Source organism: Antechinus flavipes, chromosome 4 (genome assembly GCF_016432865.1).
Source record: "Antechinus flavipes isolate AdamAnt ecotype Samford, QLD, Australia chromosome 4, AdamAnt_v2, whole genome shotgun sequence".
In the NCBI taxonomy this organism is placed as follows: domain Eukaryota; kingdom Metazoa; phylum Chordata; class Mammalia; order Dasyuromorphia; family Dasyuridae; genus Antechinus; species Antechinus flavipes.
Window position 1 is genome coordinate 94,632,379 of NC_067401.1, and position 13,990 is coordinate 94,646,368.

Consider the following 13,990-nt stretch of genomic DNA (forward strand, 5'->3'; position numbering starts at 1 on the left):
GCCTAGATCAAGGGAGATCCCTTGACAGTGACAGGGAAATCTGTAATGGAGGGAGGATTTAGGGGGGAAAGAAATTATATTAGGCATGTCGAGTTTGTGATGCTAAAAGGACATCCAGTTTGAACTGTGTTATAAGCAAATGGAGATACATGACTATACCTTAGCAGAGAGACTAACACTGCATATGGTTCATGTGGGGAATCACCTGCATAGAAATGATAATTGAATCATTGGAGTTGATGAGATCACCAAGTGAGACAATATAGATTGAAAAGAGAAGGGAGCCCAAAAGAGATCCTAGGGGTATAATCATGGTTACAGGGCATGGATAGATTTAGGGGGGAAATAAATTATAGAGTACTATCATATTATTGACAGTGAAAAGAGAAACAATAGTAGGTATACTGACACATTTTGCACATAAACATTTCTGTGTGTATTCACAGTAGATGAATGTAATGGAAAGTTATTTGTTCTGTAAGAAATGAGGAGGCAGATTTCAGTCCTGGAGAGACTTACATGAACTGTTGCTGAGTGAAGTGAGCAGAACCAAGAGAACATTGTCCATAGTAACAAAAAGTTTATTCAATGATCAGCTATGATGGATGTGGCTCTTTTCAACAAGGGGGTGATTCAATTCAGATAGACTTGGTATGGGAAGCACCAAATTCAGAGAGACAAACTATGGTAACTGATTGTGGATCAAAACATAATATTTTCACCTCTTTTTGTTGTTTGTTTTTTCTTTGTAGTGTTTTTTTTTTCCTTTTTGGATCTGATTTTTTTTTTTGCTCAACATGAAAAAATGTGGAAATATGTTTAGAAGAATTGAACCTGCATTAAATTGGCTGCTCTTTAGGAGAAGAGAGGAGAAGGAAAGAAACAGGTTTTACAAAGTTTGATTGTTCAAATTAAAAGTGGGGAGGAAAAGAAACTAATTTTTTCTTCATTTTAGGTTCAATTTACCACTTTGATTGCTGTCCTGGAATTGGCTGAAAACCTAAGGTAAACTACTTTCTGCTAGCACCTCCCTGAATTCATTCCTTTCTTAGCAGAATTATCATTTTATCAAACACATATATTTTGGTCATGACACAGAATACTGAATTTGAAAGGAAAAAAGGAAATGGGCATTTATTAAGCACCCAATGTGTATAAACACTATGCCAATCCTTTAAAATATCATGTTGTTTGATCCACAACAACCCTTGAGGCAGGTACTATTATTATCACCTTTTTACAGTTGAGGAAATTGAGTCAGAGGTTAAATGACTTGCCCAGGATCACACAGCTGTTAAGAATGTGAAGCCAGGTTTGAACTCAGGCTATTTTGACTCTAAACACCATTACCTACTAGCTGAGACTCATCTTTAGACAAAGATTTAGCACTAAATCATATTAGTACTGTTGTTTGCTTTAGGGAAGGGAGTTAACACATACACAGGATTAATCTATCCTGATGAAATCACAGGTCTTTTACATATAGAAGGTAATTTAAAATTTTCAAAGTAGATTTAGGTAATTTTTAAAAAGTGTTAAAAAGCATTGAGTCTCCCCAAAAAAGCACTTTATTTTAAATTCTAAGCATTATACATTGATTACAGTTAGCTATGATCTTTTAAGAAAGGAAAAGAAAAGGTTCATTTTTAATCCCCAGCCACACCTCAAAGCTTACAGGTTTTTCAAGAACATTAATTTATATATATATGCATATGCATACATATGTATTTATGTATGCACACAAATTTCTTACAGGAATTATTGAGGATTTTATAATTCATACTATACAAAAAGATTCATAAGAATTATTTAGTTGTTCCATATGTGCTTTATTACTAACATTCAATATAATTACATTTCTTTCATTATTTCTATAGACTCTCAGCCCTTACTTAGTGAAGAGAAAGTTTTGAGGCAAAAATTGAGCTTTTGCTACTTTGTCTAGAAAGATCAACAAGGAGACCAGAGTTACCCTTTTAAGTGCCACTTCTTTGGCGTCTCTTCACCAGAGCATTTCATCAAATAAAAATCAGTACTGAAGAAATGTGCTTGAAATTTGCTACATGATTTGACTTATAATGAGTAGGTTACTTTGGAAGCAAGCTTTGAGGGAAATACTAAAGCTAAAAATGTAAAGCACCTCAACTTAGTAATATAGGTTTCAATATAATCACATTGAGTAGAGCTGTTTTTGGAACTGTTACTAATGAGAGGATGGGGTAAGATTTTGAGTGGTAAAAAGTTCATGCAAACAAGCTCATCACTTCTACCACACAGTCGTTTCTCAAAAAGACTGCATTTTCTGATAGCATCTGCTCTATCAACCTTCAAGATGGCATATATGTAGAAAATCTGATCTTGATGGTACATGGTACTCTCACTCCACCAAAAACTATTAAAAATAAAATTCAAATAGACATGCTACTTTATAATGGAATCATCATAAGTTCCTGGATGTGTACTCAAGTAATTTTTAGGTCCACAAGGAACTATAATGAAAACGAATGAAAGATCATTCATATATTTAAAATGTAGATTTTTCTGAAATTGGTATTTCTTCATTCACAAAAAAAACACCCTCAGCCTATTTCTTTCTATCTATGATATGTAGATACAACTGCAACCTAGATTCAAGAGCAATTAGTTTTTTTGTTTTTTTTTAAACTTTGGCTCATTTACTGTACTTAATAGCTAAAGTATTACAGCTAGGTCCTGATTAGTCTGAATACTGAATCACTTAATATGGTCACATGTATTTGAATTATAACTATGTGAAAAGTAGTCATTAGTTCTAGACTCATAAATATATGCATTCAAATTCAAATAAATTAACCATTTCAGGCGATTTATTATTCTTACTTTTCTACATAATGGATGAGTTATGTAAGGCTACAGTACAATCTAAATGGATATTATAACAAAGGAATTAACTACAAGTCATGCTTTTTTTTCTTTTTTTTTTCTTTTTTTAATTTGGAATAGTTAGCTATTAAGTGTATTCTGTATGCATCATAAAAGCCAAAATTAAAGCATCAGATTATTAGCAATTTTTAAGCCAGATCCTATAAATATAGTTCAATTTAGACTGGTTTTGGATTCTTTTAGAATAGAATTTAGCAATCCTTTTTAATCCTGATTGCCCCAGCAGTTAAATCATGGACAAGGAAAAGGGAAAAAGGGGGAGGAGTAGGTGGATAAATAGGAAAAAAGAAAGAGGGGAAAGAGGAGCCTCTGGTGGGGAATGAATCAAAAACCACCAAGAGTACCTATAATACCCGCTGTGCCACAGATTTCTTCTTCCTCTTCCAGTCTAAGCTGTGTTTTAGGGATAATTCTTAAAAATACCTTTTTCAATTTTTATATTATGAAAGGTAACTTGACAAAATAAGGAAAGTGAACAACAGAGAAGAATTTCACATTGATAGTGTTAAAAGGCACCTACTATGTAAGTCATGTTATGATTTTGCTCTTGGGACTCCAACTACCAGCTCCTTATATCTAATAAATTAATATCTCCATCGATCTTCAGTGTGTCAATTCTGTCAAGTTCCTTAAATCTATGTTTGTATATAAAGGCATGGACTCCATTTATGGCAACTTTGTATTCGTTGGTAGTACAGTAAATGATCATCTGAAACACATAAAAAAAAAAAAAAAGAAGAAGAGGAAATGTAGATGTTTCTTTTTAAAGAATAATAACAATAATTACCTAAGTAGAGCCAAGATTAGCAGCATTCTGATTCAGTTGGATGGACCCCTGCCTAGGCTATAGGAAATTGTTGACTTATGTCTACATCTGGCATGGCTACTATAATGGCCTCTCCCTGGTTTTCTGGGATTTCCAGCAATGGAAGGGAATGGTATTCAACCCTATGCCCTAGGCTAAAGATCTTCATTGTGGGCATTCTTGATACCTTCATCTCTTACCACCTGGGTATTGTTCTGCTTCCCCTATTTCAGAGTATCACAGGGCTCATCACAAAAAGGATGGGGAGTCAAGAGGTTTGAGTTCTCATTCTAATTATGCCATTATGTGACCTTAGGCAAAAGTTCTATCTATTTATAGCAGCCTTGTATTTATTTATATCACTCTAGATTTCTAGGAGTCAATAAAAATGCTTCAAGTAGACTTTGGTGAACTCATGCTGTGTGCCATGACCTTCTTGTACCATTCCCTGACTCCATCTAGCCTTTTGCCTAACAAGCTGAATCAACCTAATCCAATAACTGCATCAAGTATCAGCTCCCTTCTAGGGTACTAGGCCAACATGACTTCACTCTACCTATTCCTATGATCTTAATTCACCCATTCTTACTCTCTTCTCTCTAGACAGACAAAAATGTTATCTCAAAAAGATTTTTCTTCCCATCTCTTGTCATTTGCTCTAGTTGTCCTCTTACATCTGAAACAACCTATCCTTTGGTCTTCAGCATTGCACATTTCTCATTTGAACCTAGATTAAAATCTATGTCTTCCAGGATAATATCCATGATAAACCCAACTTCTTTGATTTCCTTTCTGTTCCACACAGTTGAATTAAACTTCATAGCCTACATTAGTGCCAATTTACATAAATTCATGGCTGCATGTAGTCCATAGATATATCCTATTCAATTTATTTTTGATTGTAAAATCCTATTCAATTTATTTTTAATTGTAAATATCTTAAGAGAAGGGGCTACTAATTCAAACTACACAAATCCTTTAAGATAATCTCATATGTTGGCTAATAATACATACTTTTAACAACTTTTGTATCTTCCTGTTTTCCAATTTTTGATATCACTTAAGCATTTAAAATCCCCATTCACTAGTATAGTGCTGCCTAGGTAATTTGTGACAATTACTTTTAAGGACATAAATTTTGATGTAGTTGAATGAATTCTAATGGGTCAGCCAACTGGTTAATTTTGTATATAGTAAGAACATAGAAAACAGATGTCCCCTTACCCCTACTAGAGTCCTCAAGCTTTTAGTTTAAATGAAGCTTGTTATAAAGAGTTTTGTTATCTCCCATTCCATTCACATGACTGAGTCTCTTACCTCAAAATACATCCCTGGGCTGAATGGAAAGTGTGTAATACTTCTTTCTTCTTCTCCCCAGCTTTCACAGAGAAAAGAATTTCTTACAAATACTTTAGCATTTAGCCGGGGGTTCAAATGCAAAGCTATGTCATTTGTACTGGCTGCTATGAAGTCAATAGAAAAGCTTCTAAAAGCACAAAAAAAAAAAAAAAAAAAAAAAGATTAGTCCAAATCAACAAATAATGAAAGGTGGAAATATATGACAAATTCTTTTAAATTTTTTATTTTAAAAAATTTATTTTTAATTCCAAATTATGTCCTTCCCTCCCCATCTCCTCCCCTACCCCATTGCAAAGGCAAGAAATATAGTGCCCCATTCTACACATGAAACCATGTAAAACATTTCCACATTCCATACCAGATGTTTTAACAAGATAGTATTGAGGCGAGGAGTTTTGGTATAGGACAGAATTAGATCTTAACACTAAGTTGCACAGAAGCCTTGAATAAATTGAATTCCAAACCAAGTTCCTTCTTCTAAAACCTGCTTCTCTTTCTAACCTCTCAATTTCTCTTGATGGCATCTGCATCCTCCCAGTTCTTTGGGCTCATGACTTAGAATCACTTTTGATTCTTCTTTCTCCCCCGCTTCTCTATAACCAGTCAATTGCTAAAGCCTACATAGGTTTTACTGTGGCAGTTTCTCTCAAATTCAGACTCTCCTCTACATTCCCACTTCAACCACCCTAGTCCAAGACCTCTGCTTTTCAAATTTGGACTACTATCATGGCCTCCTATTCATTTGGCTGAGGGGGGTGGGGAGGTTGAGGGAAGACAATTGGGGTTAAATGACTTGCCCAGAGTCACATAGTTTTAATTATGTGAGGCTTGATTTGAACTCAGTTCCTGGGCCAGTGCTCTATTCACTGTGCCACCCCTTCTTCTTCAAAGGTGACTAAAAATCACAAAGTCTCATTAGTAGCTGAATCAGATTAGAATTTAAATCTCATGATTCCTTGTTCAATGTCCATTTCATGTTCCCTAGACTAAGATCCAAGTTCTATTTCTTGGCTTTCCCATTGGCCAGCTTTGTGAACTTGGGTAAATTATTTAATTTCTTTTTGCTTCAATCTCTTCACATAAAACGAAAATGTTATCAATCCTTGCTAAATACAGCTTCCCTAATGTGGGTTTTTCAATGAATTCTGTTATTAGTCTTTTCCTTCTTTGTACAATTTCATTCATATCTAAATCCTCCACAAAGATGATTCCCAACTTTCTTTTTCCAAGTCTGACATCTCTTCTGAGTTCTAGACTCAAATAAAATTTAATAAACATTTGTTATTATATGTTGAGAAATGTTGAGAAAGTATGACCATATGAGTTGACATAGATGAGTGCTGCTGGAGGAAAGATAGATATTGATGGGATCACAAATCCAGTAAACTACTGTGCCTTAAATCATTATCTGAGCTGTACAAAGGCAAAAAATTATAATATTTTAGGAGTCGAGGGCTTACTGTTACCCACCCCTTTGGATTTTTCTTCACTTCTCCTTTGATGACAATGGTTTGCCCAGCCTTCACTGGAGAGTTCAACCGTGCAACATAAGGAAGTGTCTGAAAAAAAGAACCATCTTCAGCAGATCTGCATGGGCTAGAGAAGCAGTTTACATGGACAAATTGAACAAATGATGATGCTACTTTTGGCGGGGCGGGGGGGGGAGGGGGGGCACCAAAAGTGCTCCCAGATTATCAGCTCCGTGACACAGAATTGACACAAATTGTATTGCTTATACTAATTGTCTTGATTCAGCATTCTGTAACCCATATGACCCTGGGCAGGTCACAGACTTGATTGTCTCAGTCCCTCCTCTATGAAAAATGAGAAAGAGAAGGAAAATGGCAAACCACTCCAGTATCTTTGCCAAGAAAAAGCCAAGTAGGGTCATGAAGAGTTGGACAGACAACTGAACAATATTATTCTGCTAAACACTGCAGGCTTCTCAATGGGGAGTGCACAGGGAAATGTACATGATTTTGTTCAGTGCTAATTACTATCCTGTGTGTTTTTTAGAACTTGATGTAATGATAGCTTTGAAGTTTGTATGTTACAAATGAACATGAAATGGTCTTATCGGCTTTTGCTACAGTAAGAATCTTATATAATTCATTATAAATAATATAGAATTATTTTTGGCCTTTATCCCATTAAATCAGGACTGATAAACAGCATTTCAGTGGCATAGAGGTAAACAAATGTATGATAGATATGCAAGTATTGTAAATTGGCATTTCACTCTAGAACATTCTAGAACACTCTAGATCATTATATCTAGATGATTCAGAATCATCATGATATAATATTTTCTCAGAATTGCAAGTGAACTTTATACATTTCTGTCCCTGGCTTATAAGCACTTAATTTTTTTTTTTTATTACTATTTCTAACTGACCAAGAGAGTGTTCAGAATCATATCTATGTTCATGAGGTATAAATGTGCTGAAGATAGCAAGACCTTCATCTTGAATATGGCTTTTTTTTCCTTCTTTTTTTGCTTCTGTTGCTACTGTCATGATCCATTACCTCTTTGGGATTCATGAAAAAAGATTCTGGAGTAAAATAGTTAAATTAATTTCTCTATTTCATTATTGATTTCTAATTAATTTAATAATTTTTCCTTTCATCTAGAAGTAAAAAAAAAAAAAATACTTACAAATTGTGACACCGCAGATGTTTGTACCTGATACAAGAGAAATAATGTAAATAATGATAATGAGGATTATATTTTACAATCTGGAGAAAATGATCCTGTAATCATTATCATAACATCTAACTGGAGAGAACTGATAAATCTTTGCTCCTGAAGTCATGTGGTTTGTACTCAGAATTTTACAACTAGCATGTGATATAAATTCAAGATTCATCCACCATATAAAAAGCTAATCATTTAAAATGATAATTCAGCATGTCAGAGGATGGCTTTTATTGTTCTTTTATACATCATCATGATATAATATTTTCTCAGAATTGCAAGTGAACTTTATACATTTCTGTCCCTGGCTTATAAGCACTTAACAATTTTTTTTTTTTATTATTACTATTTCTAACTGACCAAGAGAGTGTTCAGAATCATATCTATGTTCATGAGGTATAAATGTGCTGAAGATAGCAAGACCTTCATCTTGGGCACATAAATCACCCCAAACTGTCTCCAGATGTTTAAGTTTATTAAATCTCTTCTGGGATGTTATGGATTGTAAATGACATAACATTTGTGCAAGTGCTAACTCTAACCCAACGTATAAATAAATAAATAAATAAATGTCACCTCTTATTATTTATTATTGTAATACTTAATCTAATAAATATTGTAATTATTTATTATTGTAATACTTCATCTGGCCAGTGTTCTAATTATAAGTTGGTGATGTAATATGTTTCCTAATAGCTGTGAATGAGTGGTTCTTTTTCATATGAATTATGATGGTTTCCTTATTAGTCTAAGCTTTTGTCTGAATCTGGAACTCTAGAAATAGGTAGGTGACATAGTGGATAGAACACAGCACTTGATACAAGCTGTGTGATCTTGGACAAGTCACTTAACCCCAATTACCCTACCAATTGAAAGAAAGAAAGGAAGGAAGGAAGGAAAGAAGAAAGAAAAAGATAAAGAATTAAAAGAAATACAAAGTGTTTCTCTTCATTTTCACATATTCATCTCTAGTGATTATATATTTGAGATACAATTAGAAAAATAAACACTTTGCTTCTTATTTACAAAGTAACCTAAAGAATCAATGAGTTTTTCCTACTTACATTACTTGAATTCATATTCACTGTTCCCAAAGAAGTTGCTTGGTTTCCTTCTAAAGACTGAAGAACAAATTAAGAATTCAATTATATGATATTTCAAAACATTCTTTCTTAATTTGGTCTGCGTAAGGAATTTCATATTCTTATAAGTATAAATGGAATTCATTAATTAATATTAAACAGTGATTTTCCCCCTCCCTTTCTTGAAAGGGGATAAAAGATTTCCATTTATCTTTTAATTTAACTTTTAGTGAATCATTTAAAAATATATTATGCTTCCTCCATCTATGAAAGTGAAAGGGAAGTGGGGGGAAAAAAAGATTTGGGTTTGGGTCTACTGATGACATTCTCCCTGGAATTCATTCCTCACCTTTGGGATGAAGAACTTTCCCCAGAAACTATTCATTTCTCCAGCAATGGCAAGTACCACAGTGATAAAGTTAAAGCCGAAGGTCAAATCCATTAGGCTCTAAGTTGGCTGAGTTCAATAAACATTCAATAACTTCCTTTTTATGCAAGACACTATGCTACATTCTGAATAAACAAAGATGAAAAATTTTACAGTACCTTCCCTGAATTTTCAATCTAGTTAGGGTTGTGAGAGAGAACAGGTTTTAGCATATGCTCAAGGAAGTATAATAAAAAGATTGTGATAAAGGCAAAAGAGGTTAAGAAAGAATAATACATGAGAAATCAAAGGAAGGGCAAACCATTTAGCTAATGGGATCAGGGATGGCTAAGTATATATTACTGAGCTCACTTCAAAAAACATAAAAATTCCAGATCCGATATAGTATACATTATAACAATCCAAATAAAGTCAGGTTTATTAAAAGATCCTCTGAGAATCTAAAGAATGTAATTAACTTCCCAGGTCACGAGCAATATACTCACAGACATATATCCTGACTAGCACTCTCTCTATCTTACTAGATGAAGGGTTTTTCATTTTATTGTGTCATGGTACCCCCTTGACAGTCTGGTGAACACTATGGACTTCTTCTCAGAATAATGTTTTTAAATACTGAGATAAAATAAAATGGATTATCAAGAGAATCTGAAATGTAGTTATCTAGTTTTGCACTTATCTATTTAACTATCTATCCACCTTAAAAAAGAAACAATAACAACAACAACAAAAACCAAACCCAAAAACTTAGGTTCATGAACACTTCATTAAGAACTCTTGCGCTATGAGATTCTCATTTCTAAAGAAAGCTTTAGAAAAGCAATTCAAACAAATACATGAAGCTACTTACCATGTTATTGGGAAATTCAATTTTCTTAATCTGTACTTTGCCATAAATTCCCAGGGTATCTATTTTGTCTGGCTTAATTCTATGTTCGTAGAGCAAGAGATGTTTTCCATTCACAGCCACCTATGAAGATAACAGACAACTAGAATACACTATATCTAAAGGCTTTACTATTTTAATTTTTATTTAATTAAATTTAAATCTCTACATTTTAGATAACAGCATTATAGTTTTAATCTCTAGTATTTGAATTTATTTCATTACCATGTTATAGTTTAGAATGAATTTTATAGTTCATTTAGTCCATTCCATCATTTTACAGATGAGGTCCTGAGACATTAGGTGACATGCCTAAGGTAGTAAATGGCAAAGTCAGGATATAAACTCCATTCCAGTCACATCAAGTCCCATGCTCTTTCCACCGCACCACACTGTCTTCCAATTCTTTCTTTTTTGAACTCACAATATGTTGGAGTACAATATGACTAAAAATCATACTTCCTCTAACCTGTGTCTATACAGCAGTCAATTAGTTCATATTTATTAAGCTTTTACTATGTAGTAGAAAGTGCTGTATCATGTTACTCCAAGAAACAAGTGATGTCATTACTGGGAACAATTCATCCTGTGCGATTCTTGTGCATGCTTTCCTGTGGAACAACCAGAGAAGGTCTATCTCATGTGTGATTAGTACCAATGCAGCAACCAGGACTGGCTCCTCACTATTTCTCACCCTCATTCATGGCTAGCATACCTCCTTTTTTCAGTCATATGCTTTTTTGATGATAGATTTTATGCTACCACTTGTATACCTCCTCCATTGGTAATACAATATGCTATAATCTGCTTATGTGTCTCTCCATTTACTTTTGGGTGTTCTGTCATTTTAATTTTTTCAAAGACTCTGGTATCCTGTGATTTGCAGCTATTTAACATCACCAGAAGAATGTTGGTGTTAAAAAGTTGCTTTTTGGTGCAATAAAATTCTTTATAACATAGCATAAGCATAAAATTTATCTGCTGCCAACAGAATGACTTTTCAAATGTTTTGCCCTTCACACACAGAGATAATGGACTTCAAGTTCACTGGAAGTCTGCAGTAAGATCCAAGAGCCAAAAAAAACCATCCAAAAAGCCACCAGGAATACAATTATATTAGCAGGGGCATAATGTCCCAAATGATGGGCAGCCAGATGGCACAGTGGATAGAGAGCCAGCTCTGGAGTCAGGTCACCCTGGATTCAAACCCATTATCAGACACTTAACATTCACTGCTGTGTGACTTTGGACAAGTCACTTAACCCTACCTGCCTTGCCAAAAAATAAATAAGTAAAATAAAACAAATGAGAGCAGTTCTCTGTCTTGGCCAGACCACAGATCATGTATTCAATTTTCGGCATCACATGGACAAACTGGAATGAATCCAGAGGAAGTAGACCAGGGGGCAGCAAGGGAGCCTACAGCACATTCCACATGTGGTTCACTTGAAAAAAGTGGGGATGTTTATGCTGGACCAAACAGAAGAGATAGCAGCTGTGTCTCCAAAGGGGATTGATCTACCTGAAGGGCCTTCCTGTAAAACTAAGATCCAGCTGCTCTGTTTGGCCTTAGATGGCAGAACTGCAAGCTAAGGGGAGAACTTGAAAAGATACAGATTTAGGTTCCAGGAAAGGAAAAGATGAACCTAAAAGTAGTAATGGAGTGTACTGAGCTATGTAGTGGTTCTCTGGATTAATGAAATAATAGGTAATTGTTAGCTGGCAAGGAGTAAGACTACTACCTCTGGCTCTGCAAAAGGAACCTAATTCACATTTACTAGAATGAAGTCTGTCAATTTTACTAGCACAGCATTCTACTGAATATCTATCTATTAATTTAAGTTAAAAAATCATTGGACTTGGTGTCAAAAAATCTGAGTTCAAATCACGGCTCTGACATTACAGGTGCCACTGAAGACAAATCACTACCTCTCACAGTCTTTTTTCTTTTATCTGGAGAATGAGGACATTGGACCAGACTCCTTTTAAAGCTGTTTCCAACTTTACAGCCAGGAGGCTATGAAGATCCTCTACTAGGGAGTAGATAAATAATTTCTCTTTCCCATAAACTGACCTGGAACTTGTCCTTCAGTACCATAAACATGATCTTAAAAGGTTTTCCTTTTTCAAATGGCATGTCATAGGTGATCTCTTCCCTTCCCCACTTCTCTCTCGTCAGGGTGTTGCATACAATGTGGCCTGATCTTTTGAACCGAGGGTTAAAGTGGAAAGCCACATCAGCTCGGGGCTTCACGCTGTTGCCATACTGGAAATCCACCTGGAACCTATTTGGAGAAGAGCATGTGAGAAAAGTCTTTTGTCTTTTAGGAAGAAAGGAAGAGAGTTTCCAATCCTCTTTCCTTACTCCCTTCCATCCCTGTATAGTACCCACTTCCATTACAAATCAAAAAGCCATCACTCTCCTAGAAACATTTCTTCAGTCTACACTCATGCCCCACTTGTCTCACACTTGACCAAGACTCTCATAATGTGTGACAAATTCCCAATAAAATATCTGTGCATCTTCACTGGCTGGCTCCCACTCCCTGCTTGTCTCTGTCTCCAGGCTTCCTCTAAGTCTCAGCTAAAATTCCATCTTCTGTAAGAAGCCTTTCCAGATGCCTTTAATTCTAGTATCTTTCCTCTGAGATTACCTTCAGTTTATCTTGTATATATTTTGTTCACATGCTTTCTCCTTCACTAGATTGTTAACTAAAGATCCTTGAAGCCATGGATTGTTGTTGCCTTTCTTTTATTTCTTTTATTTTTTTTACAAGTTAGAGGTGATTTATTGTCACATCAGTTGCACCTGTGATTTTATTAATATAGGTTAAATCCTGGTGCTAAAACTCCTACTAGAGAGAACTCCAATCTTATCAGTTACTCAAGCAAAGATTGTGCATCCTTCATTTCAAGAGAACCAATGACATCATGAAATGATGTCTTGACTTGCATGCAAATTAGATTTAAGTGAGGCAGAGTTATATAAAATTACACTCTATTTCAGAGTAACCAAAGTTCAGTGGTAAGGTAAAAGTCATGATTGGCAATGGCTCAGGATGCAGAGGATGACCTTGATGTCTTCGATGTCTGATCAAATCCAATTGCTCTATGATGACTGCTTTAATGCCATCAGAACAAATTGTTCTCATCTACCCATTTCTTCAAATGCTTGAGGTAGTCATCCCCCTAAGCCATTGATGGGTTTGAAACCCCTTGGTTACTCTCAATATTGTTTAGCCTGTTTGCCAAGATGATTTACCAGGGTGTTACCTCTGTGCATGCTCAGTGAAAGATTAAGTGACTTTCCTAGGGGTCATATAGTCACCATGTGTGACTGTTAAAAGTTTAGCTAGGACTTAAGAAGGTAGGATTTAAGTCCATATGTTTTCAACTCTTGGATCCACACCATCATCAGTGTTTCTGTGGCTTTTCCACAAATAGTATGTTTAGAGCCTTGATTTAATGCATTAATGATAGTGCCTTCCCACTATCAATTGTCTCTAATTTGTCCTGTTTATATCATCTTTGTATGTAATTGCTTGCATGTTATCTGCCCCATTTATCTATGAACTCCTTGAAAGTAACAACTATCTTTTGCCTTTCTTTGTATTCTCACACACAGTAGATGCTTGATAAATGGTTATTGATTAATTCATGGTAAACTAAAATCCACTGAATAATAGTCTGCATAATAATATCTTGTCTTTACATTGTTCAACCCTCATATCAACTATGTGAAGTAGCTGTTATTATTCTTCCCTATAGATGAGAAAGTCAAGACTCAAACTGTTGAAAGACTTGATCCAAGTTTACAACTGAAGCGGCATGGTAAGGCAAGGCTTCCTGACTC

General features: G+C 34.9%; 1 protein-coding gene across 4 annotated transcripts in view; it reads right to left on the reverse strand.

The window, feature by feature from the left end:
- Window positions 1-13,990, reverse strand: part of LOC127559627 (galectin-8-like) — a 37,219-nt gene that overhangs the window by 4,063 nt on the left and 19,166 nt on the right. For 3 of the 4 annotated variants that reach the window (XM_051993547.1, XM_051993548.1, XM_051993546.1), the window contains 7 exons: window positions 12,212-12,422; window positions 10,102-10,221; window positions 8,846-8,902; window positions 7,743-7,769; window positions 6,557-6,645; window positions 5,045-5,213; window positions 561-3,631 (listed from right to left, as the gene is read on the reverse strand). In XM_051993547.1, the coding sequence (XP_051849507.1) occupies window positions 3,482-3,631; window positions 5,045-5,213; window positions 6,557-6,645; window positions 7,743-7,769; window positions 8,846-8,902; window positions 10,102-10,221; window positions 12,212-12,422 (823 nt within the window). In that variant the 3' untranslated portion in view covers window positions 561-3,481. Of the gene's footprint in view, window positions 1-560; window positions 3,632-5,044; window positions 5,214-6,556; window positions 6,646-7,742; window positions 7,770-8,845; window positions 8,903-10,101; window positions 10,222-12,211; window positions 12,423-13,990 lie in introns of those variants that run through there. The other variant, XM_051993549.1, reaches the window with a different exon arrangement.